Source organism: Cyanistes caeruleus, chromosome 10 (assembly GCF_971803275.1).
Source record: "Cyanistes caeruleus chromosome 10, bCyaCae1.hap1.1, whole genome shotgun sequence".
In the NCBI taxonomy this organism is placed as follows: domain Eukaryota; kingdom Metazoa; phylum Chordata; class Aves; order Passeriformes; family Paridae; genus Cyanistes; species Cyanistes caeruleus.
Window position 1 is genome coordinate 22082240 of NC_141710.1, and position 26241 is coordinate 22108480.

The following is a 26241-nucleotide window of genomic DNA, read 5'->3' on the forward strand; positions in this document are numbered from 1 at the left end:
GTTGCCATACACTTCAGGTATCCTTTGAGGGGGAGGCATAGGAATTATCATTTATTGGCAGAGACATAAATACCTGGTGTGGAAGAGTTGAAGTGTGATGCATGGATCTACAAGTGCACAAGTCTACAGGGTGGGCATAAATACAGCTTTTGTGAAAAATTAAACATCACAAGGATGTTTAGCTCTGAGCACTAACTAAAGGTTAGTGTGGATAATGGGATAACTTTTTTTTTTTAAAAAAAGCCATTTGAAGCCTCATTGCGCTCAGCAAGGTTGATTTAGATTTCAGCTACTGAAAGCACGGCACTAAACGAGCAGGAAGAGCAGATTGCTTCCTCCAGAGTGGTGAATAAATAATACCTTAGAGTGAAACCATAGAAAAGCCTGGATTCAGAGGGACCCTTTGAGAAGTTTGGGATAAAGGTTGGAATGAGTTGGGAGGGGGCGCATTAAAAGGAGAGGGACTTTTTAGAAGGGCGTGGAGTGACAGGACAAGGGGCAATGGTTTTAAAGTGATGGAAGGCAGGTTTAGATTAGGAAGGAATTGTTCCCTGGGAGAGTGGCAGGCCCTGGCCCAGCGTGCCCAGAGCAGCTGTGGCTGCCCCTGGATCCCTGCAAGTGCCCAAGGCCAGGCTGGGAGCAACAAGTGGAAGGTGTCCCCGCCATGGCAGGTGTGGCACTGGACGATTTTTATCGTCCCTTCCAGCCCAGACAGTTCCGCGGTTCTGTGGTAAATGAAGCTCTGCCCTCAGCCGAGCTCCGCGCCCCCCGCACGGAATCGGCTCTCGCCTCGTCCCCCCCAGCCGGCGGCGCGCAATGGTCGCTCCCGCGCTGCCACGGCAACGGCGCCGCGCTCAGGGACCGAGGGGCCGGGACAGCCACGGCCATCGGGATCGGGACAGTGCCCGCCGGGAGAGCCCTCAGCACCGGCCGGGAGAGCCCTCAGCGCCCCCTCAGCACCGGCCGGGAGAGCCCTCAGCGCCCCCTCAGCACCGGCCGGGAGAGCCCTGGGGGCTCTCAGCTCCCCTCGGGGTGAGCCCTCAGCTCCCCTCAGCAGCCGAGGCTCCCGCCCAGCGGGCGCGTCCCTGAGCGCTGCCCGTGCCCGGGGAGGGCTGAGGGTACCCGGGGCAGGTGTGAGTTGTGTCAATGCCCCCAAGCTGAGCCCGCAGGCGCCCCGGGTGCACACCCGCACACCCGCAGTTGTGTTGGCTCTGGCACTGTTCTCTTTATTGCCCTTCTGACGCCTTTCTGGTTTTAGGTTACATTTCCAAGCAGTTCATTCTTCCCTACCCCGCCGAGTTTTCATCAGGCTTGAAAAGACACTGGTAACGAAAGGGAAAAAAAACCCAACAAACAAACCTAGACAACCACACCGCCTTACTGCGGGTTTTTTACACCTTTATTTCCTATCTGCCCTTGTGCTCTGCTGTATTTCCCCAGAGCGGCCATCGGGACCGAGTACAGCCTGCAAACCCACCACTGGGGCTTGAAGGAGCTCTAAAGGCAAGTACTGACTCTGCTGCCATTATCCACCTGTTGTTTATTGCCCCATCTGTTATTTATCACCTTATCTATTACTTATGGCCCCACCTGTTATTTATCACCCCACCTGCCTTCCTTCTCCTTGGGGTAGAGCTGCTGCAGCTCCCAGGGCAGTGACTGTAACTCCATAGTGTGGGTAAGAAGGTTTTTCTCTTGAGAAACATGCTTTGTAACGTGGAGGTTTTTGGTTTGCAGTTTGGGGGATTTGTTTTGTTTTATTTTTGTTAGCAGATTGCATGGAGAGGCATGGACCATCCTGCTCATGGCCTTTGTGTTTGAAGTTATTTATGATAAAGCTGAAATTACAGTTTGTGGTTAAACAGTTGTAGCAAGTTGACTATGTTTTTTTTCCTTTAACTGCTATAATTTCTTCCCTTAACTAAAAAGCTACTTCAAACCACCACCACAGTGAAGATACACAACCTGTAGAGTTAGATTTTGCAGAGTTATCAAGATAATACATCTTTCTGAAGTGTGGTGGAATTGCAAAATGTGGTAAAAGGACTTAGGGAAAATGGCATTTAGCTGTTTTCATGTTGTTTTGCTGATGTTACTTTGTGTATTGTATGGTGTTACACGTAGAAATGGACTAATTGGCTTAAAAGTAGAAAGTGGAGCTTGAAATGGTTGGTGTCATAGATGTCAGGGAATGGAAAACATGAATTTATTCTGAAAAGCTGTGATTATTTCAGCACACCTGAATTAAAGTTTATGTGATGTATTTTTTTTCTTTCTTACATTTTTAATGTCATTCTTTTTCCTCTTTCTTTAAAGTACTTAGCATAATGTTAAATGTTTGGAAGGGCCAGAAGTCTCAGTTGCTGTAATTAACAGCAAATGGGTGGGGAGCAATTCTAGACAAACTATTTATTGCACTTAGAATAATTCTTCAAAGGAAATAGTTTGGCTTGAAGTATTGGTAAGTGGATGGAACTTAGTGTAGCATGAAATCCACGTTCATGGTGTTGATAATTGGATGTGAGCTGTTGCATAGACAGTAGCATCCCTTTGGATTTTATGGGTTTATTGATGTGAGGAAGCTGTTGGAATTTAGTCTGCCCTGGTTAAACTCTTGTAGTGTGAAATAGACTACACCCATCTTTAGCTTTCTGTAAGTTATAAACTTGTCTTTGAATTGATTAGGCAGAGACTTGAGCTAAGCTGGGGTACAGGCTATGTGGAATTTGGGTTTATTTAGCTATTCAGTCTTTAAAGTTGACTCAAACTTCGTTTAGCCCTAACAGCAGTTTTTGTTTTGTTACTTTTAACTGTACATCCATTATCAGCACAGAGGAACTTGCTGGAATGATGAAATTTGAGTGCCAGTGTGGCAGAGGAGCGGGCAGAAAGGATGTGGCTAATTAGTGCTTGATTTATTGATGTTGATGAGTTGCAAATTGTATTGCCTATTAGAGAGAAAAGGGATTCGTTAAACAAAAACCAGACAGAAAGAGGGAACTCCTGTGTGTATTTAAATTCCAAGCCTGTTTCTGAGGAGTTTGGGATTGCCTTTGCTGCATTTCCCTGGCACCCCTGAGGGCCCAGCTCAGGGATATTTCAGGATGCCATTCAGGCTCAGGGTGTGCATTTCCCCATGGGGTTTGTTTAACTTTGATTCTTCCAGACTCATTTAACAGCTGGTTTTATCCCTCCCAGGATTGTGCTGTTCAATGAATTCCTGTATTTTCTCAGAATAATTCAGGGGGTTGGTCATTGTGTATCTCTATCTCCTGTTATCTACAACTTGGTGCTGTTTTTTCCCCACCCCAAGTGTGCTTGAAACTTTGTAGGGCTTTTTATCTCTACTATTCTCACACAGCATCTCTGATAGTACCACATTTTTAAGTTATCCCTTTAAATATTTGCTTTCAGTGGAATATGTTAACTTTAACTAGCATAAATAGTATTTTTCTATTAACTGCTTTGCCTCTTTGAACTTGCTCAGTTGACCTATGTCATTTGCCTATGTTTTTACTATTAAATAGCCTTTGAGCCACCTCAAATCCAGTGTGTGACCTCCTCCTGTCCATCTGTGCTGCTCCTGCCTGCACACATTTGCCAAGAGAAAAACTTAATTCTATTCAAAATTAATAAAATCTTTTTTTATCTTGGCAACTGATAAAGGAATAACTGTTTTGAAGTGATGTTAGAATTGAGTGCCTGGGTTTTCTGACACAATAAGAAATACATTTTGTGTACAAATCTGATGCTTTGTCAGCGTTGAAGTGTTGTGTTTTAGGTTCTGTGGCACCAGGTGTTTTAACTTCCAGGTGCCACTGAGGTGTTTGGCCTTATGGGTGGAGGTGCTTGGGCACATTTTATCTGTATTAATGCTCAATTTCAGGTTTACCTGTGAACAGGCAGTTTTCCATTTGGGATATTTACAGTCCTAAGCTTCTCCTTATCATTTTCTAGATCCTGCTCTTCCCAGGAAGCTGAGATCCACGAGCTGCAGAAGAGTTCCCAAATCAGCTGTAAGTCTCTGGACTGTCAACTTTTGTTTATTTTTCCATGTGCATCCCAGCAGCAGCAGGAAATGCCCAGTTTTGCACTGAACTGCTGTTATCCCACAAATTCCAGACCAGCAAGGCTCTGGATGTTCACCTTTAAATTAAACCCCATGCTGTATGAATTTGCTTTGTGGAAGAATATTTTATTTTACATCCTGGGTAAAAAAAAAAGTCTTTGAAATACCACTGAAGACTTGAGAGGAGGGATTAATTCTGCTCTGCGAGTTATTGTGTTCCTTTGTATCAATTTGTCTGTGACAGAAGGAATTTATCTTCCCAAATCAGGTGAGATGGTTTGGCTTCATAGCCAGTGGTACAATTTTCTCCTTCTTGGTGCTTTCATGGGTTTGGTTCAAGAAAGCTGTGCTTCAGTTAATATTAATCTGCTTGCACTGAACTTTAGGGAATTGCCCAGATGAAACAGCCAAGAAAATCTTTTCCCTGGTATCATAAATGTAATATTAAAAAAAGGGTTTTTTCCCAGTTAAATTTAATTTTGAGTTGCTCTAGGATTTTATTGGCACTTCATCTAAACAAGTTTTGTGCTCCATTTCCCTCTATATATGAATATTTTTGGATGTGTAATGAGATTTTTACTGTTTTAATTTCAATCAAATTCCCATTTCAACAAGTTCCTAACTGTAGATCATTGAAATTCTCTTTTTTAGGAGACGTTATACTGGGCATCATGAACGTCAATGATTTTGTAATTCTCCCAGGCTCAAAATCTGGAACCTCAGTGAGATTAAAAACAAAGTAAGTGCATTCCATCTGATTGGGATTGAGATGAGTTTTCATAATTTTTAATAGGTTTTAATGTAACATTAAGTAGAAGAGAAAGAAGAATTATGATGTGTTTTTTTTCTTGCATTTTCTCTATGCTTTTATCCACAAGCCTTTCTTTTCTCAGGCTTTAATCTACTTCCTGATTAAGTTATGGGCTTTATAACCCTGTGAATCTCCTGGATAATACAAGCATACTAAAGAAATCAGTGGATTGTTTGTTTTAATATAATTAAACCCCAAACCTCTCTGAGTACAGGCACAGTTGTATCAGTTTTGATACTTGACCTGTCCTAAATTTTCCCAAGCTGTTTTCAGTCCTGCTGGGAGATAGAAGAGGGACATGGCTGGAAAGACAAAATTTCCAGCCTCTGTTTTTCTGCTTTAAACTTCTTCAGGTGCATTACTCACTTCCAGGTGATTCCTAATGAATATTTTACTGTTTCCTCCAGAACTGTCAAGGAATTGCAGTTGGAGAAAGTGCAGTTAGAAACAGAAAACAAAGAGATGGAGAAGAGATTATGGCAGCTGCAGACAAATATGAGCAGGGAAAAGGAAGAGAGGAGGTAGGTTGTTTCCCTTTGGAAAAAAGGAATCCAATGAGATGCTCCCTCCACACCTCCAACTCCTCACATGCTATCACAAAAAATTTGGAACTCACAATTATATTCAGTCTCTTCTCTCCTGTCTTTCTTCCAATGATAAATTTGCTTCCCTGACTTTATTAATTTTAAACTCCCATATGATATTTGATCTGTTTTCCTCATTTATTATCTCTTCTCCTTTTCCGTGTCTGACTGGATTTGTCACCGTAATGTTCAGTCAGGAGACAGAGCAGTTTCTCTTGCACCCTTGTTCATTTCTGAGGATTCTGCAGAGGACACTGTTATTTTTGCTTTGGTTCTCTTTTACATTTGTGTGGCTTCCCAGAGAGGCACCTTCATGATGGCCAGCAAGGCTCGGGACCAAGCACTGAGGCAAACGCTGGGGTGAAGTTTAAACCTGAGTCCCTCTGAATGTTGGCAAATTTCTGCAACATCTGCTTCCTTTTCCTGCTGTGCTTTGTCACTGGGAACACAATTGCCTTGGATTTGGATCCCTTGGTGCTGCTGAGGGCCTGCTGTTGGCAGCTCTGTGAGCACTGCCCTGGGCTGCTGGGGCAGTGCTTTCCAGGTGACGTGTGGCACTTTTGTCTCTACATTATTCTCGTGGAGCTGTTCTTGTTTTGCTCTCAAAGCCTTGTACCTGCAGACCCTGATAGGGTTGCTGTGGTGAGCTCTAAGGGCAGGAGGCTTTGGCATTTGTACTATTGGAATCATGGAGTGGTTTGGACTGGAAAGGATCTGAAAGTTCCTGCAGTTTTAGTAGTGCTGGATGAAGTCCGGGAGTAAATTGGGACAATTTTAAACAAAATGTGCTTTTGTTTTTATTCTTCTGCAACCAAGCTTTGAGAATTGGTAAGATTTTTTTTTTAAGTTTAAAAACTTGGACCAATTTAATGGTTTAAAAAGAAGTACTTTCTTCCATGGTGTATTTACTGCTGTTAAAATAGACATGAAGCAGGTTTCAATGAAGGGAGTACTTCTGCTTTGGGAAATTGATGATCCTGTAGACAAGGATTTGTTTTTTGTGATGTTTTGTTCATATTTAACATGCTGAAGGAAAACTTTCATGCTTCTCTTGCTTGCAGAAGGCCTAATTTGGGAGTTTTTTCTTGCCTTGATTTGTAGGAAGTTAGGTACTTATCACTGGAAATCTGGGCAGGCAGGACCAAGGATGACCCAAGCCCGAGCTGTGGCACAAAATAATGAAAACAGGAAGAAGGTAGGAAACCATATTTGTAAGTAAATCTATTTAAAGTAACAAGATTTAGAGCTGTTCTTATGCTGCAGAACAGGAAAATTTCAAATACTGTAAAACCAAAAGGTTAAGCCCCGTCTGAGTAAAATTCCTGACTGCTTATTTTTCCATGCCAAGCTTCTGATTCCCTTTGAGCTGGAGGAATCAATTTCTGTTGGGTGATCATTGACTCTTTTTCTATGACAATCTTCCTCATACCTAAAAGAAGGGATGTAGAACGTTCCTGCTAAATCTTTGAAAAATCTGTTTTCTTTTCAGTATGTACAAATGGGGTGCTTATTTTTTTTTTTTTTTTGAAAAGTCTGGCAATTTTTCTTAAACTGTCAGAAAATGAGAACTTCAATGAAATTGTCTCCTTTGCTGTGAGAGGAGATGATCAGAATGAAAAGGTTTTCTTTACCCACCTCTTTCCCTTTCCTCTTCTGACACAGGGAACTCGGAGCTGTTGCTGCTTTGAAGACTTCAAGTTTCAGCTGGAGTGGCTGAGGAGATGAATGGGGCAGAATTTAATACAGGGCAAAATTAAAACAAGGGGTGAATGAGGGGCAGTGTGAGGCTGCAGGGTTAACCTTGTTTGCAGGGGAAAACTGATGAGCAAAAATGCTGAAAATTATTAATTACTGCAGTGTTAGATCATGGAAGGGTCAAATGGACAATATTTTGTGTCTGGAGAGGGAAACTGCTCCTGGGCTTCATGTCTATCATGAGCAATCCATGGAGTTTTCTCTTTGAATGTATGCACTGCTTTCCCTAAAACCATTTTCATTCTGTAAAAGTTACTCTTTATTCATGATCATTAGAACCTTATACAGATATATGTAAATATTCTTTCCTCTAGGTTTCTCCAGAAAAAGTGAAGTTCCAAGTACTCAAGGAACAGAGTCAAGGTAAAGACAACTTTCTTAACTAAATAAAACTTAAACAAACTTCTTCTGGATTATTGCTGCTTGGAGGTTGCTGCAATTAAACGGTGGAGAAATCAGAGAGTAGAACACTGGATTAGTTGAGATTTTTGTTTTGTTCCAGGGCCAGTGAAAAAACCAGTGAAGTCTGAAAGAGGAGATGTTGTAGCTCATGAAAAACTGGGAGTGAAGGGGATGGCCTGTGGAACAGCTGAAATTAAGGGTGGGAGACTGGTAAGTAAATGAATTAAAAATAACTCTCAAGCAACACAATTTAATGTGTGTAGATTTTTGTGTGTCAGTATGCAGACACACATTTTTCTCTTTCTGATAACTACTTAGTGCCCATAAAGTAGAGAGATGTTTTACAGACTGATCTCTCTAAATGCAAGGAAACAGATTAAATGGCTCTGTTATCAGAACTAGGACTACTTCTTCAACTAGTAAAAGTTAAAGGATTTATTTAAACCTTATTTTTATTAATTTTCCCAGCATGTGGGCATGACTGAAGATGGTTGATCTCATCCTTAACTAAGGAATACTTCTCTGTGATTAAAATAAGATGTATGGTTGCAGGCAAAGGGGGAAAAATTAAGTGGTCCATGAATGTTTTGTAATTTTAAATCCTTAGATAAAGCCCAGGGCACATGTTGAATTCTGACTGCTTTCCAAGCTGGCACTGCGTTGGCTGTGTTAGAGTGCAAATTTCTATTATCAAGTGTGGGGTGATTTCTATTTAATAAGGATATTTTTCCTTATAGCAAGTAGAAAATTGTAATAATAAACAGGAAGCCCAGACTCCAAAGTGTGGTGTAGCCTCATGCAACTCGATTTTTAAAGTAATGCATGTGAATAGAGATGTTCCACTGTTGAATAAGAAAAGAACATTTTTATTCTAAAAAAGTATCATATCTCTTAGATCCCCCTCCCCACCCTGTAATACATTGTGATTTATTTCCATTGTTTTATTAAACCAGCTGGAGCTGCCGACCCCCAAAAGGAACTGATATTTTGTGTGTGTCTTTATAATGCTCTTCCTTTGGGGGGGAAAAAATACGTGCGGATTTGGAATTTAAGGTAACTTGCCAGCAAAACCACGTGGATTTTGCTTCCGTGCTCCCAGTTTCATTAACGCTCACGGAAGAAGGAACACCGCACGCTCCCAAGAGCGCAGATCGTGCGTGTTTTGTTTTTTCCAGCGGTTTTTAGGGAGCGATCCCGGCCCTGAGCGCGGGGCCGGCTGCAGTGCCGGGAGTCGCCGCCCGAGGGCGCTGCGCCCCCGCAGGACTCCAGCTCCCGGGGATCCCCGGGGTTGGGAAGGATCGAGCCGCAGGAATCATTGGTCTGGAAATCCGCGCTGCTGTGAGGATTTGAGCTGCGATTCGCTGGCCCCGCGTTAGGTGCAGCTCCAGGTGTTCTCTGCTGATCCGTGTTCACACAGTGAACTTTGCGCCGTGCTCGCCCCGCGCTGCAGTGGCAGGATCAGCAGACACTGACACCTTTAACAGCCACCATTTATTGCTTTTGCCAGGCACAAGTGCCCTTAGACGTGCAAGCAGTCCCTGGGTCACTTAAAGCATAGGATAGGTGGAAAAGAGAAGTTGGGAAGATCCCCTGCTTGTTTAGGGGCTGCTGATGTTTGACTCTGATTGCACTTTCTGCCTGTACCTTTGCTGTTTGTTGTGGTAAGAACAGGTCCCTCACTTGGAGAATGTGTAGACAAAAAATCTTTCCCATAAATGCATAAATTATTTTGTGGTTTTGGTTGATTATTATCCAAGAGTTGCTAATGAAAGCATTCCACAGTAATTATCTTTGTTCTAATAAAGGTTGAAAAATCACTAAAGTCCCAGTGCAGGACTGTTTTTCTTGTTTTGGAGCTGTTTTCAGTCAGTCTCATCAATTACAGTTTAGACTTCCCTGGACTGCTGTTTTAATGGCTATCCCACTTAGCCCCTTAAATGACCATTCTCCTCCTGCTGACCTCTCCAGATGTGCTCCTGTCCACTGAGAAGCTTCAATAAGCAGCTCTTCATTAGTAAAGCACATAGCTCATAAATTCCTTTAAATGAGACATGCTGCATTAAATGCCTCATTTAATCCTTCCTGTACATGGGATGTGGTGTTCATGGCTTTATATGCAAAACATGGGCTGTGGGTGTCCATGGCCACTGCTCTCTGGTACCAGAAACCTTTAAAAGTAGGGGATTTGTGTGTCTAGTAATAAAAACTTTTGTCTTTCTTATTTAGCTCTTGGTAGATCTTTGCAGTTAATTGTGAGCAAGATGACATAAAGTGTGGAGTGATCTTGGTTACCAGGTAGCTCAGTTGAGCCCAGAAAATTGAGTGCTGCAGTTCCACAGCTGGCACTAAAAATGTTGCTTCTCATCAGAAATGCTTTATCAGTAATGCTGTGGATCTGATTTAGGAACCAGTCTCAGAATCAACCTGTGCAAGCCTTGGAAAGGTTGGAAACGAAGGAGTGTCGTGGAGTGGTGCCTTTGATGAGGAGGCATCTGCAAAGTCTTTTCAGGAAGCTTTGCTCCAGTGGAGAAAAGATCAAAGTGATCCTGGAGGAGAAATGTGTGCCTCTGGGGTCCCATCAGGTATGGTTTGTTCTGTTTTAGTGGCATTATAAATACTGTAGGTGCCATCTGAGATTTTAGATTAGTGAAGCTAAGAAAACCCATTTTATTCTTTCTCAGTGTGCCTGCCTTTACTATAACAATCATCTCTGAAGGTGTTTTTTAATGATATGCACATTATTCAGCTCAATTTTTGTAATGGTCTCTGGCAGTGGCCAGGTTGTCCAGCCCATGTCTCACATGGCACTTCAGCATGAGCTGCAATGCTCAAATGTAAAACCAGTTTTAAACCGAGGCAAGGAATGTGCAGGGCTCAGGAGTTTGTGTGCTCTATCCAAGTGCATTTTCTGCTTGCCTTCCATAGGCTCTTAATATTTCTTTGTCCCAATGAAAAGCTGCAATCAGCTGAAGTATGCATGGAAAAAATATGGAAAATTTCTTTGGTCTGATTAGATTTGTGCAAATCCAATCTGTGTCTTGTTCTTCTAGACCACAGATAGTGGTTTTTCTCTGTGGCTTTTTGTACAAAATAATATTAAACTAATTTTTTTTTTCTTTTCTGTGGGATTTTGATCTGTGAAGTCATGGATTTTCATCTCCCCCACTCTTTCTATGGCTCCAGTGTAATAATCTGTAATAAAAGAGTTTTTATGGCTGCCCCCATTACTGTGTTCTGTAAATGTAATGTTGCTTGCCACTTAAATTTTGGAGTTGTGCAAAGACTGAGCTAAGCACAGACCCAAATGTGATGTTCATTCAAGGATAATGTAAATGAAGAGCAAGTTTATAAGGCTGAACAGCTGTAGAATTTTTTTTAAACAATTCTGACAGAACCTGTGGGGATTTGTGAGGTGCAGACCAATGTTACTGCTCTGAAGGAACCCATCCATGTGGAATTCCAGAAGGATGGCCTGAGCTACATGGAGAAACTCCTGCTGAAGAAATACAGGAGGTATTGTTGAATTTGCTGTTCTTAAGGAAAGAATTCAGAAATGCCAAATTAACAAAAATCCAGATGAAACTTTTAAAATATTAGATATATTGTCAAGAGTTAAGGGGAGTGTATACAGGGGACTTCATTTGAATAACATAATGATTATTACCAGGCTCAATCACTTTATAGTTCAGAATTCCTTCAAAGTGAGTATTTAGAGGCATTCTCTTTGCTATCAGTTTATTGTAGAATTTGAAGGCTGGTTTTGATATTTAGTTGCTTGATTTTGGGGCATTTGCTACAGGAGTTTTATAGAGAAAAGGAATCTTCAGTGTTCTTCTATGGACATTACAGAGTTGTTTTATGAGTTCTTGAGGAGCAAAGTCACCTCAGTGCAATTAAGAGGAGTTATTTACTGCAGCAGCATTAACTAGGCTGGTAGGGTTTTCCCTTTTTTTTTTGTGATGTATTTAGGAAATCAGACTTTTTAAGTTTTTTTTTATTTTTTATTTTATTTTTTCCCTGTTTCAGGACACCTGTTGATCAATTTTTTGCAAGTTGCATGAAAGATTCAAGGCCTGTGCAATCCCCGAGTGTTCATCAGGCTGGAGAAGGGGGACAAGGAGATGATGATGATGATGATGATGACATTGAAGAGTTAACAGGTATAAGAAATTTCTGTTTATTTAGTCTAAAATAGCTTTTCCTTGAGATTTCTCTGATTGCTGAACATTTCTGCTCTTAACTAGTTTCTGCTAAAAGCAGCAATGATAAAAGGAGAAATCTGTGGCTTTTCTTAACAAATAAATTGTGGCATTTTTGAGTGTGTTTTGAACAGGAAAACCTGAAATGCAGGAAATTATTTATATTTTGCAGATGAAGAGGTGAAGAAATACTGGGCATCTGTTTATAGAGGTGAAGAATCCAACACTGTTTCTGCAAATGCTGAGACATCTTTGAAAATTGAGTTCCTTGATGATGTGAGTACTGATAAAGGACTTAATGAATCTCACAATGAACTGATTTGTTCAAGTCTTGATATAAATATTTAAGATAGAAACAGTTAAATAACCTCCAATAAAGAAAAATACTGGTTCACTGGTTTTTTTCCATTCAAATGTGGAAAATTGATCATTCCAAAAGTTCCCTGTAATTTTTTTCTGTTGTGTTCAGGGATGTGCACTTTATGGGATTTATTCACAAATAAAATCTGGCAGCTTTTCAGCACTTTTAATTTTTTTAATTTATTTTTAAAATTTTAATCTGTTGCTGAGGCTGTGTCTCTATTTTTGTTTTTTATTCAGTCTCATAGCAAAGACTTGGAAGAATCTTCAGACCCTCCAGTGGTTCAAACTGGAGCTGTGGGGATGAGTAAGCAAGGAAAAACTGACCCACTGGAGTGTGAAAGGTATCAGAAATGCAGAGATTGTCAGGGAGGAAAGGAAATAATCCCAAATTTAGGGTTAGTTCCTAAGAAGTAAGGGGCTTTTCTTTGCAGGCAGTTATATTTGAGTTATTGGATGTCCACTGTTTTAAAGCCACTAAGGATTATTAATTGCCTGTAACTAGAGAGGCATCACTTTGAAATCCTAACCCATGTAAGATGCATTTCTTTGCATTTACCTGTCCTGAATTTTGGGAAAACTTCTCTTTTCTGAGCTCTTACCTCAGCAGGAGCTCACACACAGATTTTACCATTAGTCTGTGCTTTTCACATTTAAGATACTCTTACTTAACTAACCTTGTAATTCCAGACAAAAACAGTAACTGATACATCTGCAATTCTTCTGATCTCCCAACATTTATTTGATTAACTGTGACCTGTTTTGCTTTTCTGCATTCTTCTGGTCAAAACCAGTCCCTTAAAAGAGAAATGGGTATAATGGGAAAGTCTTCTTTCCATTTAACTTCCTCAGCTGACATTTTTTGCTTTTTCCTCTCAACAGCAATCCTGTTTCTCCTAAAGAAACTTTTCAAGGTAAATGTGAAAAGTTATTAAGATCTTTGTTGAAAATACATAAATGTGTTCAGTTTATCATTCTCATATCGGATGGGATAGTCAACTACAATGGTCTGAAAAATAATTAAAGGTCATTAAATTATGTACCATTCTCTGGGCTGTCAAAATTTGATTTGATTACAGTTTGATGGGCTGTGTGAGCACTGTAGTAAACATGTATAACAAAGAAAACCAACTTCCAGAATCATTCACAGCCTGATAGGATGGATTTCAAACCTTTTAAGGAAGCTTTATTCAATTTCCACAATTGCCTTTCTTTAGCTTTAATGGTGACTTTATATCTTGAGTTCACAAAGAAAATAATGGACTTACAGCTTATAATTAATATTCATTACAAATATTGCTATTTTCATTATTTTGTTGTACTCTTATAGAAAAACTGATTGTCTGCAGTGATCTTGAAATAAATGCAGTGCAGGAGGAGAGTATTGAACCAAAGGCTAGGAGAAGATCACTGAGCTCCTGTGAACCTCCTGAGGAGATCTCTGCCCCCACTGAAGGAGGGAGGAAAGAGCTCATTGGGACTGAGCTGAAGAGCAGCAGAGATCTCCTGGAGACAGAACTGCAGCACAGCAGGAGAGAGCCACGAGAACCAGGCAGTGCCTGCAATACTCAGAGTTTGGTCTTGCCTGTAATTACAAAATCTTCAGCAGTAAGTTATGGTGTCTTTAATTGCTGAATAGATTGAGGATGTTGCTTTATCTGCTTTAGATTTAGGGGGTTGTCACTGCCTGCCATATTTGATACATAAGGGATGAAAGACTCAGCTTTCTGTTGCCACTTTTCTGTAAAGATTCAAAAAAATAGGAGAACAACCCATCTCAGATGCAAAAGATGCTGGAGGAGAAGCTCTTCCCATGTTTGTATTAACAGTACTTCACCTCTTGTCTGAATGACCAAGAAATGGTGCTCAGTCTTATCTAACAGATTATTCAGATCCTCATTTGCTGAAAATAAAATTAAAAGCAAAAATGATAGAAAAGGTTGGGACATTGTTTTGGAGTCATTGTTAAACAGTGATCACCTTCCTTTATGTACCCAAAAGTGAACACAAAGAAAATCTGCTTTTCATGCCTCCAGTGACAGAGCAGACTCAAACTCTCACAATTTGAGAAGGTTTTAGGATTTTAAAGCGTATCTTGAACAAAAACAACATCTTCATGAAGATCTATTACAGCAGGCTGTCAAAATCAGTCTGAGTTCTATGAAATGAGTGTTGTATCAATCTAAACTTGCAGGGGCAAATGATAGAGTTGCCTGGTTCCTTTCCTGTTTCTAATATCTCTGTTTTACTCAAGTTACAGGATGTAGCCAAAAGACAGAAATGTGGTTCTACATCATATAAAGGGCTTGAAGGTTTCTTTGTTATAGGAACAAACCTTAAACAGGGAAAGCTGGAGGCACCTTCTTCCCTGGCTGCTGCCTCCAGCCCTAGGGACAGGAGGATCCCTTCTCCAGGTACTGGTGTGTGAAGTAGTCCTCAAAAATACACATTTTTGATCATCTTTTTTCTGTTCCCTTCCATCCAACTTGCTTTTAGGAGTCACTTCAGGGTGACAGGCATACTTACATGAGTGGAGCTGCACAAGGATAAAATAAACTCCCTACTTTGAGGAAATCCAGTGCCATAAATATATATAATTATTTATATAAATATATCCCCTGAGAATAGGGCTCTATGAGCTTCCTATTGCTTTTCATGGCGTATATATGAAACAACCAGTGAATATCATTAATCTGATTAAATGTATCACTTGAAAATAAGCTTTCAGTCTGTTACATATCTGTAAAAATTTCATTGCATGGCTTCTTTAATTCACACATTAAATGCAGCAAATATAGAAACAGTAAATGCATATTAACACAAAACCTTCAGATAATTTCCTTTAATGTTTGATTTCAGGAGATGGGCAGTGGGTTTCTGAAAGGAGCTTAGGTGAATATGCTGATGATTCTATAGTTCAAGGTGTCTTGGAAAGTCAACTGAACAGGGCTGCAAATGCTTTCCAGGCTCAAAATCAACTTTCTTCTCTGATGGCAGCATGGATGCCATGGCCAGGTAGGGACAGCCACAGTTCTGAGGTCCTAATCAGGTTAATTTTAATTGTGTAAAATGGAAGACACTCTGTTGAATTTGTTGTTTTTATATCTCAATTTGTATATCTGTATTGTGTTTTTGTTTGTTTGTTTTTTGAGAATAGGCTTTGGAGTTAAAAATGGAGTTAAATGTCTTTTCAGATATCTGCAATAATGCTTTTTATTTGCCTTAGTTTCTGCTGCTGCCCTTTTACTCCCCTCTTAGCTTGACTGTTTAGAGAATAAACTCTCTAGAAGAAGTTTCTGTATTTGTGTGTGTTGGTAGTCCCTGGTACAATTTGGGAGTGATCTAATAAAGGAATTCTTCCTGCTACAGAAGCACATTAAGAGAAGATTACACGGGCTTGAAGAAACAGGGACACAAGTAATAACTGTATCTGTACTTTTGTGGTACCTTTCTCAATTTCAGCTGTCTCCATCCCAAGAAATGTAGCTCTACATTATTTCTCACATCATGAGCAACGAGGTTGACATTTTAATTTAAATAATGCTGTGTGCAGAAATCGAAGCCGTCAATTTTGAATCCTGGGAAAATATTGGAAAGGGTCTATATTTTATTCATGTTAGTTTAAATTACAAAAAAAGGAACTAAACTTTTGAGCTTTCTGCAGTCACTCAGTGTTTTCCCTCACACAGAATTTGTGGCATTGTGCAGAATACTTAAATCATGTATTTCTTTTCTGAAAGATACTTCTGAAGTAGGAGGTGGTGAATTTATAGGTGTTAATAAAAACTTATATTGAAATGTACAATATTAATTTGTAGTGATATTTTTCATCAGCTAGAGTTGGTTTGAGCCTTTCAATGGCAAGTTTTTGTCAGTATTGTGTTTTTTTTTCAAACTGATAGTGGAGATACTGCATGTTTTTGTTCATATTTGCTCCTAAAACATTTCAGGCCCTGAAAATCATTCCAACTTAACTTGTGAAGATGGAACCTCCTCCAGCAGAGCCTGGGAGAAGATCTTTGGAAATGCAGATTTCCAGGACACCCTGGAGCTGAAAGACCATGAAAAATTTGATAATTTTGGGTAAGTTCAATTTGCTGGGTGTTTTTTTATGATATTTTAGATTATTCAAGATGCCAACCATGTCAAAACTGAAATAAAAAGAGCCCCAACTCTCCAATTGTGCATTACCTGCTGATTACAAATGTCAGCATGACCTGTGTGGTGTCCTGGTGTTCTAAGCTCCTTCTCAGGCAGCTCAGAGCCAGAACTGAGGGATGGATTTTGTTGTTTAGACTCCAGATGATAAACTTGGGGATTGTGGGTTTTTCAGTGCATTAGCACTGAGATTTATGAGGTGAATCTCTTAAAAATCATCTGCATTCTTGGGTTGTGAAGCAGCTTTGAAAAGTTGTGAGCAGGTGAGCTAATAGCCTCTAACTCACTGTATATTTGTTATTTTGCCTTGGACACTGAGGAGATGCCTGGAACAAAGGAAGTTCCTCAAGTTCTGTGTCTCACTGGTTTTTCACTGGGATCTCATGAGCAGCAGGAGTCAGAGAAGTACTGGAGTGAGCTCCATGCTGTGGGATTAGAGCTGATTCAGAGATTTGTGACAAAAAGTGAGGGAAAAGCTGAATTAGAGTAGCTTGTACTGACCAAATCTCCAGTAAAAGCTATTTTTGTGCCTTTCACTTCAACATATGTGAACATATGTCAGCTTAAAGCAGAGAACTTGGGGAATTGGAGGTGCTGGAAATCACTGAGGTGTGTTTCTTTTAAGGGACTGGGAGGAAAGCCAAATGGATGATGAGGAAACAATTCTGGAGGACAAACAGCAGGTTCTGGCATTGCAGTGAACATGGAAAACTCAGCTCAGTCTCCACCTTTGTTAGGTTCAGAACCAAGAAGATCCAAGAGGTGTTTTAAGTGTTGCTCAAGACATCATTTACAAAGGAATATTCTGTAAACTTGTCATTAAAACTTCTTGAAAATACTTTGAGTTGGCTTTTTTTTTGTTTTTGCTATGAAGAAATAACAGAATAAAAGAAAACTGCTCTTGTGCTGCTTGTTTTTAGGATTGTTTTACTTGTTATTTTTAATTCAATGCAAGTTCTCTTGCCTGCAGGTGGAATTTTGTGTCTCCAAATGTTGTTTTACATTGCTGGAAAGTGCCACACCAGGGGCATTAATGGGATAAATTTGGGGTCTCTGTATGATCAGGTTTGTGGTGAGAAGCACAGGGGGAGTCTCTAAGGTCAAGTACACTTTGTCAGATGTTTTAGAAGGGACTTGCACCTTACAGAATAGAATTTCACAGCTTCCCACTGTACATTCAACTTCTCCTGCCACACTCCTTTCTTCCTGACTCCAGCAGGGATCCCAGCCCAGCAGCAAACCGCTGCTCAGAATCAATTGGGAGTGAATTCCCTTTCCTTCCCTGCTCCAAAATTCCAGTTCAAAGCCATCTGTGTCCAGGCAAATCCAGCTGTGCTGTAAGTTACTGCCTTACAGGCCTTTGATAATTAAAAGAACAAAGAGGAAATGCGGTTAAAATCATCCTGGGTGGTTTTAATTTTAACAAACAGCCCCAACTGTCCTTTTGAACTTGCTGTATGTGTGTTGTATAAAAAGCTTTATTCTTCCTGCTCCCCAGAAAGTGTAAGGTTTAATGCAATTAGTATAATTTCTGTAAAAGGTCATTTGGTTGATGTGGTGCTTTGATGTAAAGAGAGTTTGGGGACTTTCTGCTCTCTTGTTGAGGAGATGCTTAATTGTACCCAGTAATTGAGTGGCGTTGAAATTACCTAAATGATATCTTTTGCTAACATCTTTAGGATTCTCAGACACAGCATTAAAGTAATCTTTCCCTTCATGTGCCTTTTTCCTTCTTTGTTTCCTCCACTGTGGTCTTTAAGGAAAATTTCCTCCTTCTCCCCCAGTTTAGGTAATAAAGGTGTATCAAAAGCAATGGCAAAGATTTGTCTTTTTGTGTTGGGAAATTTTGAAAGTGGGATTAATTAAAAGCTGTTGTCTGACATATGTTCTTAAATGTTTATGGGTGAGCTGCCTGGCAGGACTCTAAAATTTATGGAAATTTTTGTCCCACAGGAACTTTCCTTTGGGAAGAGAAGCTTTAAATTCTGCTTTCCCATGTTTAGAGGTTCACTAATGGATCAGTGGAAACATTGCAGTCCCTTTTTTGGTTTCTGGCAGTTAAACCCACTGTGCTTTGGGTTCTCCCCACAGCCCAGGACTCTGATGTGTTATCTGCCCCCCCAGCAGCACTGCACTAATATCACACAACACTGTAATCTTGGCAGCAATTTCTTTTACAGGAAAAAGTACTTCAGCCATCCTAATTCATACAAACTAGAGGCATCAGGCTGAACAGACCATTGATTTGATTTCCTGCCTCATTTCTTGTCGTTAAGGTGAGGGCATATTTTCCACCTCAGTTTTCTTTATAGAGTTTACCATATATTGATGTTTTATTACAGCAGTTCTTTGTCAGAAATTGGGAGAATAAAATCACAAAGCAGGTGTTGTACTTTGGAGATGGAGGCCAGTGCTTTTCTCTCATCAATGTAACCTTTCTTTTTCAGTTACTCTTCCAAATATTCCTATTACACTCATTTCACTGGCACAGACAGCCTGACTGCTTCCATGCTGCTCTCAACCTTTTTTAACAGGAAAACTGATGAAGCAGCTGCTGCTGCAGTGTGTGCCTCAAGCCCTCAGCAGGCAGGGTAATCCTTTAAATTTGGGCTTGTTGGAGATAACCAGAAAGTCACTGAGTGCTTTCAACATCTGAATTTCAAAGTTTTCTCTTCCCATCCCTTTTGCTTGAAAGAAAAAAAAAATGTTTCTGATAACACCCTCAAGAAAATTTGGGCTAAAACCAAGCTCCCTTCAATGCATTAGTGATCCCTGTTTAGGCAGTGATGATTTTAATATCTCAGTTTTTTATTCCTGATTTAAAACATTTGAAGATGTTTTGTGTGGGTTTTCCCCTCTCTGTTGAAGTTACAGTGCTGGAACTGATATGCTAAACAGGAGACCAAAAAGAGCATCTGAATTGCTGCAGTTCTGTGATGCATTTGTTGCTAACAGAACAAATTTAGTGTTGGAAGCTTTTATTATTATGAATGTGTTTTTCTGTAATTCTCTGCATGATCTTTAAGGTCCCTTCCAACCCCTAAACCGTTCTATGTTTTCTTGATACCAATATAATCTACAAATGATAATGTTAATTTCTTTTCTTTTAGGTTTTACTTTCTGTGGCTGTTGTAGGGGTGCCTGATCCATACCTGAGTGTTGAGGGATTTGCACAGAACAATCTCTCCAGTCCATTTAGAGAGAAGGAAAAGGAGGGGGAAAATGAAAGATCAGTTCAGTTTTTGAAGCTTCTGGGGTAAGTCTGTCGTTTTGTGTACATTGACTTTTGGTAACCTGATTTTGGGAAACATGAATCCTGGAAAGTGACTTGGCTATCAGTTTGGATTTTGGGAGAGGCCACCACACTTTGAAGTGTTTTAGATTCCTGCTAAGCAGCCTGGCAGACTCCACCTGCTCTGACTTTTTGAATGTGGCCATGTTCTGCTCTCAGTGTGATGTACAGCCGTGTAAAGGGGACTAACACAAATTCCACAGGATTCCAAGTGCTAGAATTCCCAAACTGCTCTCCCCCTTGTCTTCATCAAGATATCTTAGTGCATTTCAGGGAAGATCAGAGGGGCTGGTGAATTCTCAGCCTGACACTGTCCAGGGGCTGTGTCAGATCCTGACCCACATTGATGTGCTTGCTTCTCATCAACCAACCAAATTCCCATTAATGAGCAGATTTACAGTGTAAATTGAATGTTTCCTGTGCTCAAAATCCAGACCAGCTTACTAGGGAGCCCTTGAAATATCTTCACTGGCTGCTGTTTGTCTGGCTGCCAGACTTTGTTATTTTGGTGTTGAAGGGGCCACTCCTCAAGTCAGAGAAACCCCCCAAAGTCCTTTCCCAGCTGGATTTGCACACGGGGATGGGCAAAGATTGGACAGCGAAAATTGAGATTTTCTTGTTGGTGTTTCTTTTCAACCAGCAAGGGATGAATTCCACTGAAAAAACACTGTAGAGGTTTGTGCTCCCTGCTCCAGAGCAGAGCTCTGTTTTACCCTTTGATTTTACCCTTTAACAGACTTTAAGATGCTTAAATTTGCTGCATCTCATTTGTAAAAATTAAGAGTTGTTCTTTTCTCCATCATAATATAGCTTACATGCATCTCATTTAATTATCAGGAACACATAAACCCAATTAGTTTTAATTTATCCAGACCATTTGCATCAGAGACAAATACATCTGTCTTTTTCATTTCAAAAATGAATCCTGCAAATTGCAAGCCATCAACACAAGGGCATTTCTAAATTATTTTGGTCAAGAGAAGTGTTCCGTGACTTTTTAGTTAATTAGGATTAATTAGGTTGTTTAATATGCCTATGCTTTTGGTAAGGGATGGAAACATAATAATCTATTTTATGTTAATAATGCAGATCAGTTAACAAGCCCAAGGAATGGAAGCCTTCAAAAACAGAACTGATTTTCCATATATTGAGAGATGTAAAAACCCTCAGAGGAAAACTGTGATTTATTTCAGTAAAACTGAGGCATTTCAAATGCTCCAAAGGAACTACAACAGAAGGGTTAAGAAACAAATATTCACCAGAATGAACTGTGAAACCTTGCTAGGTATGAATTAGGTTCTATTTTAGTGTAACTAAAAAGTCTGGAAATAAACCCCAAAACCAATAAAAACACCTCAGCAAATCCCTCAGGATCTGGCCCAGTGTGTGTCTATCTTATCTTTCTCTGAAGTAATGCAACAAAAATTACCCAGTGTTTGTGTTGAAGGATACAAACAGAATTTTATTTGGTTCTTTATCTGGGGTAGCATGGTTTGTGGTATTTCTACTATTTTTTTTTCTAATATTCACTTTGCAAGATGAAATAGAATAAAACTCTATCCATTTATTTTGTTTTCCTTTGTCTGCTGTGGTTCTTCCCTGTGTTAAATTTACTGCAGATGTGTTGGTTTTTGGTTAAAGGAACTCTTTACTCCACTGGGAGAGGCCTTCTATAATTTCCTGCTGTAACCAGTTTTTCTGTGCCATAAAATAATGGCAGTGGATGCAGAACTCGAAAATAAACATCTGCATAAAGATGGAGCTGTGATTGTTGGGAATTATGCTTGGATCTACCAAAATTCTATCTATAACCTTAAAATTCTGTAAATTGGGCAATGGCTGAGAGGAATAAAGTTACCAAAATACAGTGGCCCATGGTGTGGTACCCACAAACCATTTCTACCATTGCTGCTTCTGCACCAGAGCCCTGACAATTATTTTATGGTTTTTATTGGAAGTTTGAATCATTTATACAGAGAAACCTGAAGAGAAGTTAATTGAATGTGGCTCACAGTTTGAAAAATGTGAACACTTCTCTTAAAGTGCTCTGAAACAGCCTGGAAAAAAATCATACTCTGTTGCATTATTTTTGTCTGGCTGCTGGAGCTTGCCAAATACAAATATACTTTCTCCTCTACTATATTTAATTTTCCTACTTATATTACATTAGGGTTACTATTATCAAATAGATACATCATATGTTGCTTGAAACACAGCTGCTGTTATTTGCATTTAGCTGTTAGCACTGTAAAACCAGTTTTTATGGTCACAATAAGAACATCAGCTACAAACAGAAAGAACAAAGAGCTTTTTTTATTAAAATAAAAAAATAACCCAATACCCAGCAACTTTTGGAACAGAAAGGTGTCACATCATCTGGCCTAATTCCAATCATTGGGTTTGCACAGTTTATTTCTCTCTTGGCCAACCTGTTAACGAAGGTTAAAGTTTCATTCTGCTATGTTTTTTGTAGTTGGTGAGGTGACCCAGTCTTCAGAAATGTTGGACCTCAATCAGATGAGAAAGGAGTGACAGAACAGAGTTGTGACAACAGTTTTTAGATCAGAAAGAGCTACATAGATACAGACTTTCCTTTCCTGCACATCCCTCCCCATTTTTCCCTTCCTCTCTGGTTTTTTTGCATTTTTAAGGTGACTTTTAGGGCTTGTATTCATTTAAAGGATGACAAGTTGCTTTTATTGTGTATTTTCTCAGAAGGAGGTCAAAATGGGAGCAGAAATAAGGGTACTGATTTTTTTTTTCCTACTTTTTACTGCTTGGTAAAAAAGCAAATATCCTGGCCTCCCCTTCAGCACAGATCATGCAAATGGCTTAAATGTGGATGATGAAATCTTAGAACATGCAGGGACAGCCCCAATCTGCTCTTGATAAAGCTGTGGGAGGCCTGCCAGTGAAAAATCACATCCTGTTCTCAGTGACATTGCTGCTGTCACTGTTGAAATGACTTTGGAACCCATTTAGAAAATGTCCTTTCTAATGCAGAGTCTTTGCTCATCCCTGTAATGGATCCAGTGCCTGCCCCTGCTCAATCACTGGAACAGCCAGGATTTGGAAAGAGAGGCTTGGAGTGCCAGGAGCTGCAATCCTGTGGATGGTTTGTTAAGGGAAGAGCTCCTGGAAATAATTTCCAACATCTTTCAACTGCTATAAACTTCCTCAGGTGTAGGACACAGGGTTCAGGCTAATAAACTGCCTGAGAAAGAGAGAGCTAAGGAAATAATCTTCAAACAAATGTTCTGGTACAGGGAACAGACTCTGAGCCCACGGTGAGCTGGTGGCTGGCTTGACTTCTGCTTTAAAACCTTTTTAAATTACCCAAATTTTACAACCCCCTATCCATCTTTTCTTGTTTAAAGTTATAAGTACTAAAATAACTTCTCAGAGGTGCAAAATTTCATTGCTAGGAAGCATTGTCATTGTCAGGCCAAAAGTTCTCACATTTTGCTGTCTAAATTCCTCCTGCTTATTTGCAGTGCTTGCAAGATTAATGTGGGTGGAAATAAAATCTTCAGCTTGGTTGTAGGTAGACAAACACTTCCCTTGTAGGAAGATGTAGTGTTTAATAAGAGATTGGTTGGAAATTAATTTTCCCTCTTGTGATGCAGCCAAAAGTGGGAAAAATCAAACTGGATGTAACAATGGTCTTCATGTGGTCATTTCCAAAGGAATTGCTTTGAATTTTCATGGAATCACAGAGTGGTTTTGGTTGGAAAGGACCTTGAAAACCTTTTCCTTCCACCCCTGCCCTGGGCAGGGATACCTTCCACAGTCCCAGGCTTCTCCAAGCCCCATCCAGCCTGGCCTTGGGCACTGCCAGGAATCAGAACTCCAAAACCTCTCTGGATTCGTGCCTTGTGAGGGTTTAAGGTGGAAATGGAGAAATAAACCCCCCCATTTTCCATTCTGATGGAGCACAATACCAAACTTCAGTTTCCCTGTCAATATTAAGCAAGCTGATGAGATTTTTCAGTTTTCAAGCTGGAAAGCTTCATAGCCAGTATGGAAAGACATCCTAAATGAAAAAACCCATCCTCAAACATTGCTACATCAAACAGATTTGAGTTTGTAGGGAATGCAGGATGGATACAGCCAATAACCTTCTTTATATGGAATATTTTTGCTTCTTTTTATTGTTAACAGTGGTATTTCAGCAATTTCAGCAGTTTTTTGGTGTCTGATTAAGAGCTGTTTAGATCAGGGAATCTTTAGGAATGTTTAGATCAGGGAATAGGCTGAAGGTTTAAGGACTGGCTCAACCATGACACCATTGCCCAGGCCAAAGTTAAGACAGATTAACTAACAGTGATGATAAATAACATTCAGAGTTATGAGGATTATTGTCGCTGAGCCAGCTTGAATTTTACGAAGAATTTTTTTAGGCTTGGTTGGCAAGAACCTATTTTCATGGAAAATCTTTGAAATTAGACTATAACTTGGATTTAAAGGGTACTGGAAATCATCCTGATGTTTTACAAACTGTGTGAAAGAGAAGATTTAATGTTCTGAGGAGTTTCAAATGTTGTTCACTTCATCAAAAACCGATACAGGAATGTGATGGTTACCCTTTATTTTTTCTGAATTGCACTGGGGCCATGAAGTATCTTTCCATAATTTACCAGGCGTTTATAATGTACAGCACTTCAAAAAACAGTGTTTTATAGTTATCTGCAATTCCCTTCTGCAGTACAAATTAAAACTTGCTGAACTTTCTTGGATAAGCATCGCCACATAACATTTCTTATGCTGCATGATGTCTGTTTGGAAAGTCAAAACAGCTTCCTAGAGAATATTTTTCACGTTAATCTTTCTACCTGAATTTATTTGGCAGTGTAATTCTGTGAAAGTTGATGAGTTTGCTTATATAACTTATGTGTACAACGCTTTGAATATCCCAATCATCTCAAAGTAAACCATTTTCCTTTCTCTTCCCTCAAGCATTTTCTACTGAACCTGTAAAAATTGGGATGTTTGACTCCTGCGTTAACATCCCTTGTGTTTACACCGTTCCTACAACGTAAAGCTGCAGAAATAAGAACAGGGAGGCAGCACTAGGAGCAGGCTTATGGCACAGCATGTGGGGAGTGCTTAGAAAATCACACCAGACAGACAATTTACAGCAGTGGGGGTTATTTTTCACTCCAGGACTTTGATCTGGCTGCAGGGTGTTTATCAGGACTGCTTTGCATGGCATCTACGTTTAATAAGGCAGCTGAAGAATGATGAGGCTGCTTTCCTGACAATTTTCTAAACAAAACAGAATGCTTGCTGCTCAACAAAAGCTTTTTTTTTTTTGTTTTTTTTTTTTCATTTAGTCAAATATCAGAACAAGAAATAACTGCAGAGTTTTATTAGTTGCAGATTACTTGCCCAGACAGCTGTGCTCTCAGCATGTCATCAAAAAAAAACCTGGTTTCAGAAGCCAAAGCAGCCTCAGAAGCTGATCAATTTAAACACAGAGCAAAAGTTGTGGTTCACCCCGAGGTATTAAGGGTGTTAAATGCTCTGCCAAGGCACAGGGCCATCACTGCCACAGCACTGCAGAGCTTCCTGCTCCTCTTGGGCTTCTGGAGGCTGGGAAGGCAGAAATCAGCTAAGGGTTTATTAACAGCTCGTCCAGGGAAGGAAGATATCCAGGGCCAGGTGTCCTTTCCAGGTAAAACCTGTTGGGAAGGAGGGGGAAGAACTCCACTGGAAAACCCTGAATCCCTGGTGGCATCTCCTTTGCATTCTTCCTCCCAAACAGGCAGCAGGGCCAGCTTGGAACAGCCTGGGCTGTGGAAAGTGTCCCTGCCATGGCAGGGGTGGGACAGGATGAGCTTCAGGTCCCTTCCAACACAAAACATTCTGTAATTCTGGGGATAAAGGTCTTGGAAAGGCCAAAAGGTGTGAGCAGGGTTGTTTCTTTTCTCTTGGGAGCCCCAGTTCTATTCCCAGCACTGTTTCCTGTGATGTTGTTGTGTGACCCTCTCCTCAAAGTCTCAATTTTCCCCAAAGGGAAAGAGGCCTTCAGTTAAAGCACCTTGACAAAATGTCTGATTTCCTAAATTGTCTCTGTGTGAGTGTAAATAAACAAAGGAAGGGAGCTAAGCCTTGTGAGGCTTGGCATGAGCTTTGTTTCAGGTGAGAATGTTTGTCAATTTGGAGTGATTTTCAGAAGCACAGTAAGATTTCACAGTGTTGGACAGGAGGATTTGAGTCAAAACGAGACATTAAATATGGATATAGGCACAACCTTAAATTAAATGTAACAAAGAAACACTCTCAGAAGTGTTTTTTTTCCTGACAGAAATACATAAAGGAGCTGGATGCCTGTTACTGGCAGCATTTATTTTCTTATGGTGAGGCTAAATTGGACATGAGTGAATCCTCCTCTGGCAGAGCTTTCCTGTTTCCAAGAGTTCTGCAGCCCCTGCAGCACTGCAGCTCAGGATGCAGAGCTGGGTGGAGGTGCCCATTTCACCCATGCCAGTGATTCTTTCCAGGGCTTCAACAAGTGCTAGAGGAAAAAACATCCTGAAAATTCTAATTCTCCTGGTTGGTGCTATTGCTATTTCTCCTTAATTAAAAAAGAAAAAGTTGAGTGTCTCTTT

General features: G+C 40.1%; 1 protein-coding gene across 8 annotated transcripts; it reads left to right on the forward strand.

The window, feature by feature from the left end:
* Window positions 1-719: 719 nt before the first annotated feature.
* Window positions 720-17176, forward strand: ZBBX (zinc finger B-box domain containing). 8 transcript variants are annotated; one of them, XM_086844189.1, is made up of 20 exons: window positions 764-971; window positions 1259-1325; window positions 1441-1503; window positions 3958-4016; window positions 4721-4808; window positions 5288-5401; window positions 6566-6659; window positions 7534-7582; window positions 7722-7831; window positions 10026-10203; window positions 11014-11134; window positions 11648-11781; window positions 11993-12096; window positions 12421-12524; window positions 13063-13094; window positions 13511-13788; window positions 14435-14594; window positions 15040-15195; window positions 16131-16263; window positions 16964-17176. In XM_086844189.1, the coding sequence occupies exons 5-20, from the start codon at window positions 4741-4743 to the stop codon at window positions 17037-17039; spliced, it is 1911 nt and encodes a 636-aa protein (XP_086700315.1). In that variant the 5' UTR covers window positions 764-971; window positions 1259-1325; window positions 1441-1503; window positions 3958-4016; window positions 4721-4740; the 3' UTR covers window positions 17040-17176. The 8 variants fall into 8 exon arrangements, with proteins under 8 accessions (XP_086700319.1, XP_086700315.1, XP_086700318.1 ...); XM_086844187.1 differs by having other exon boundaries at window positions 784-1133; XM_086844188.1 differs by having other exon boundaries at window positions 796-1004.
* The last annotated feature ends 9065 nt before the right edge of the window (window positions 17177-26241 follow it).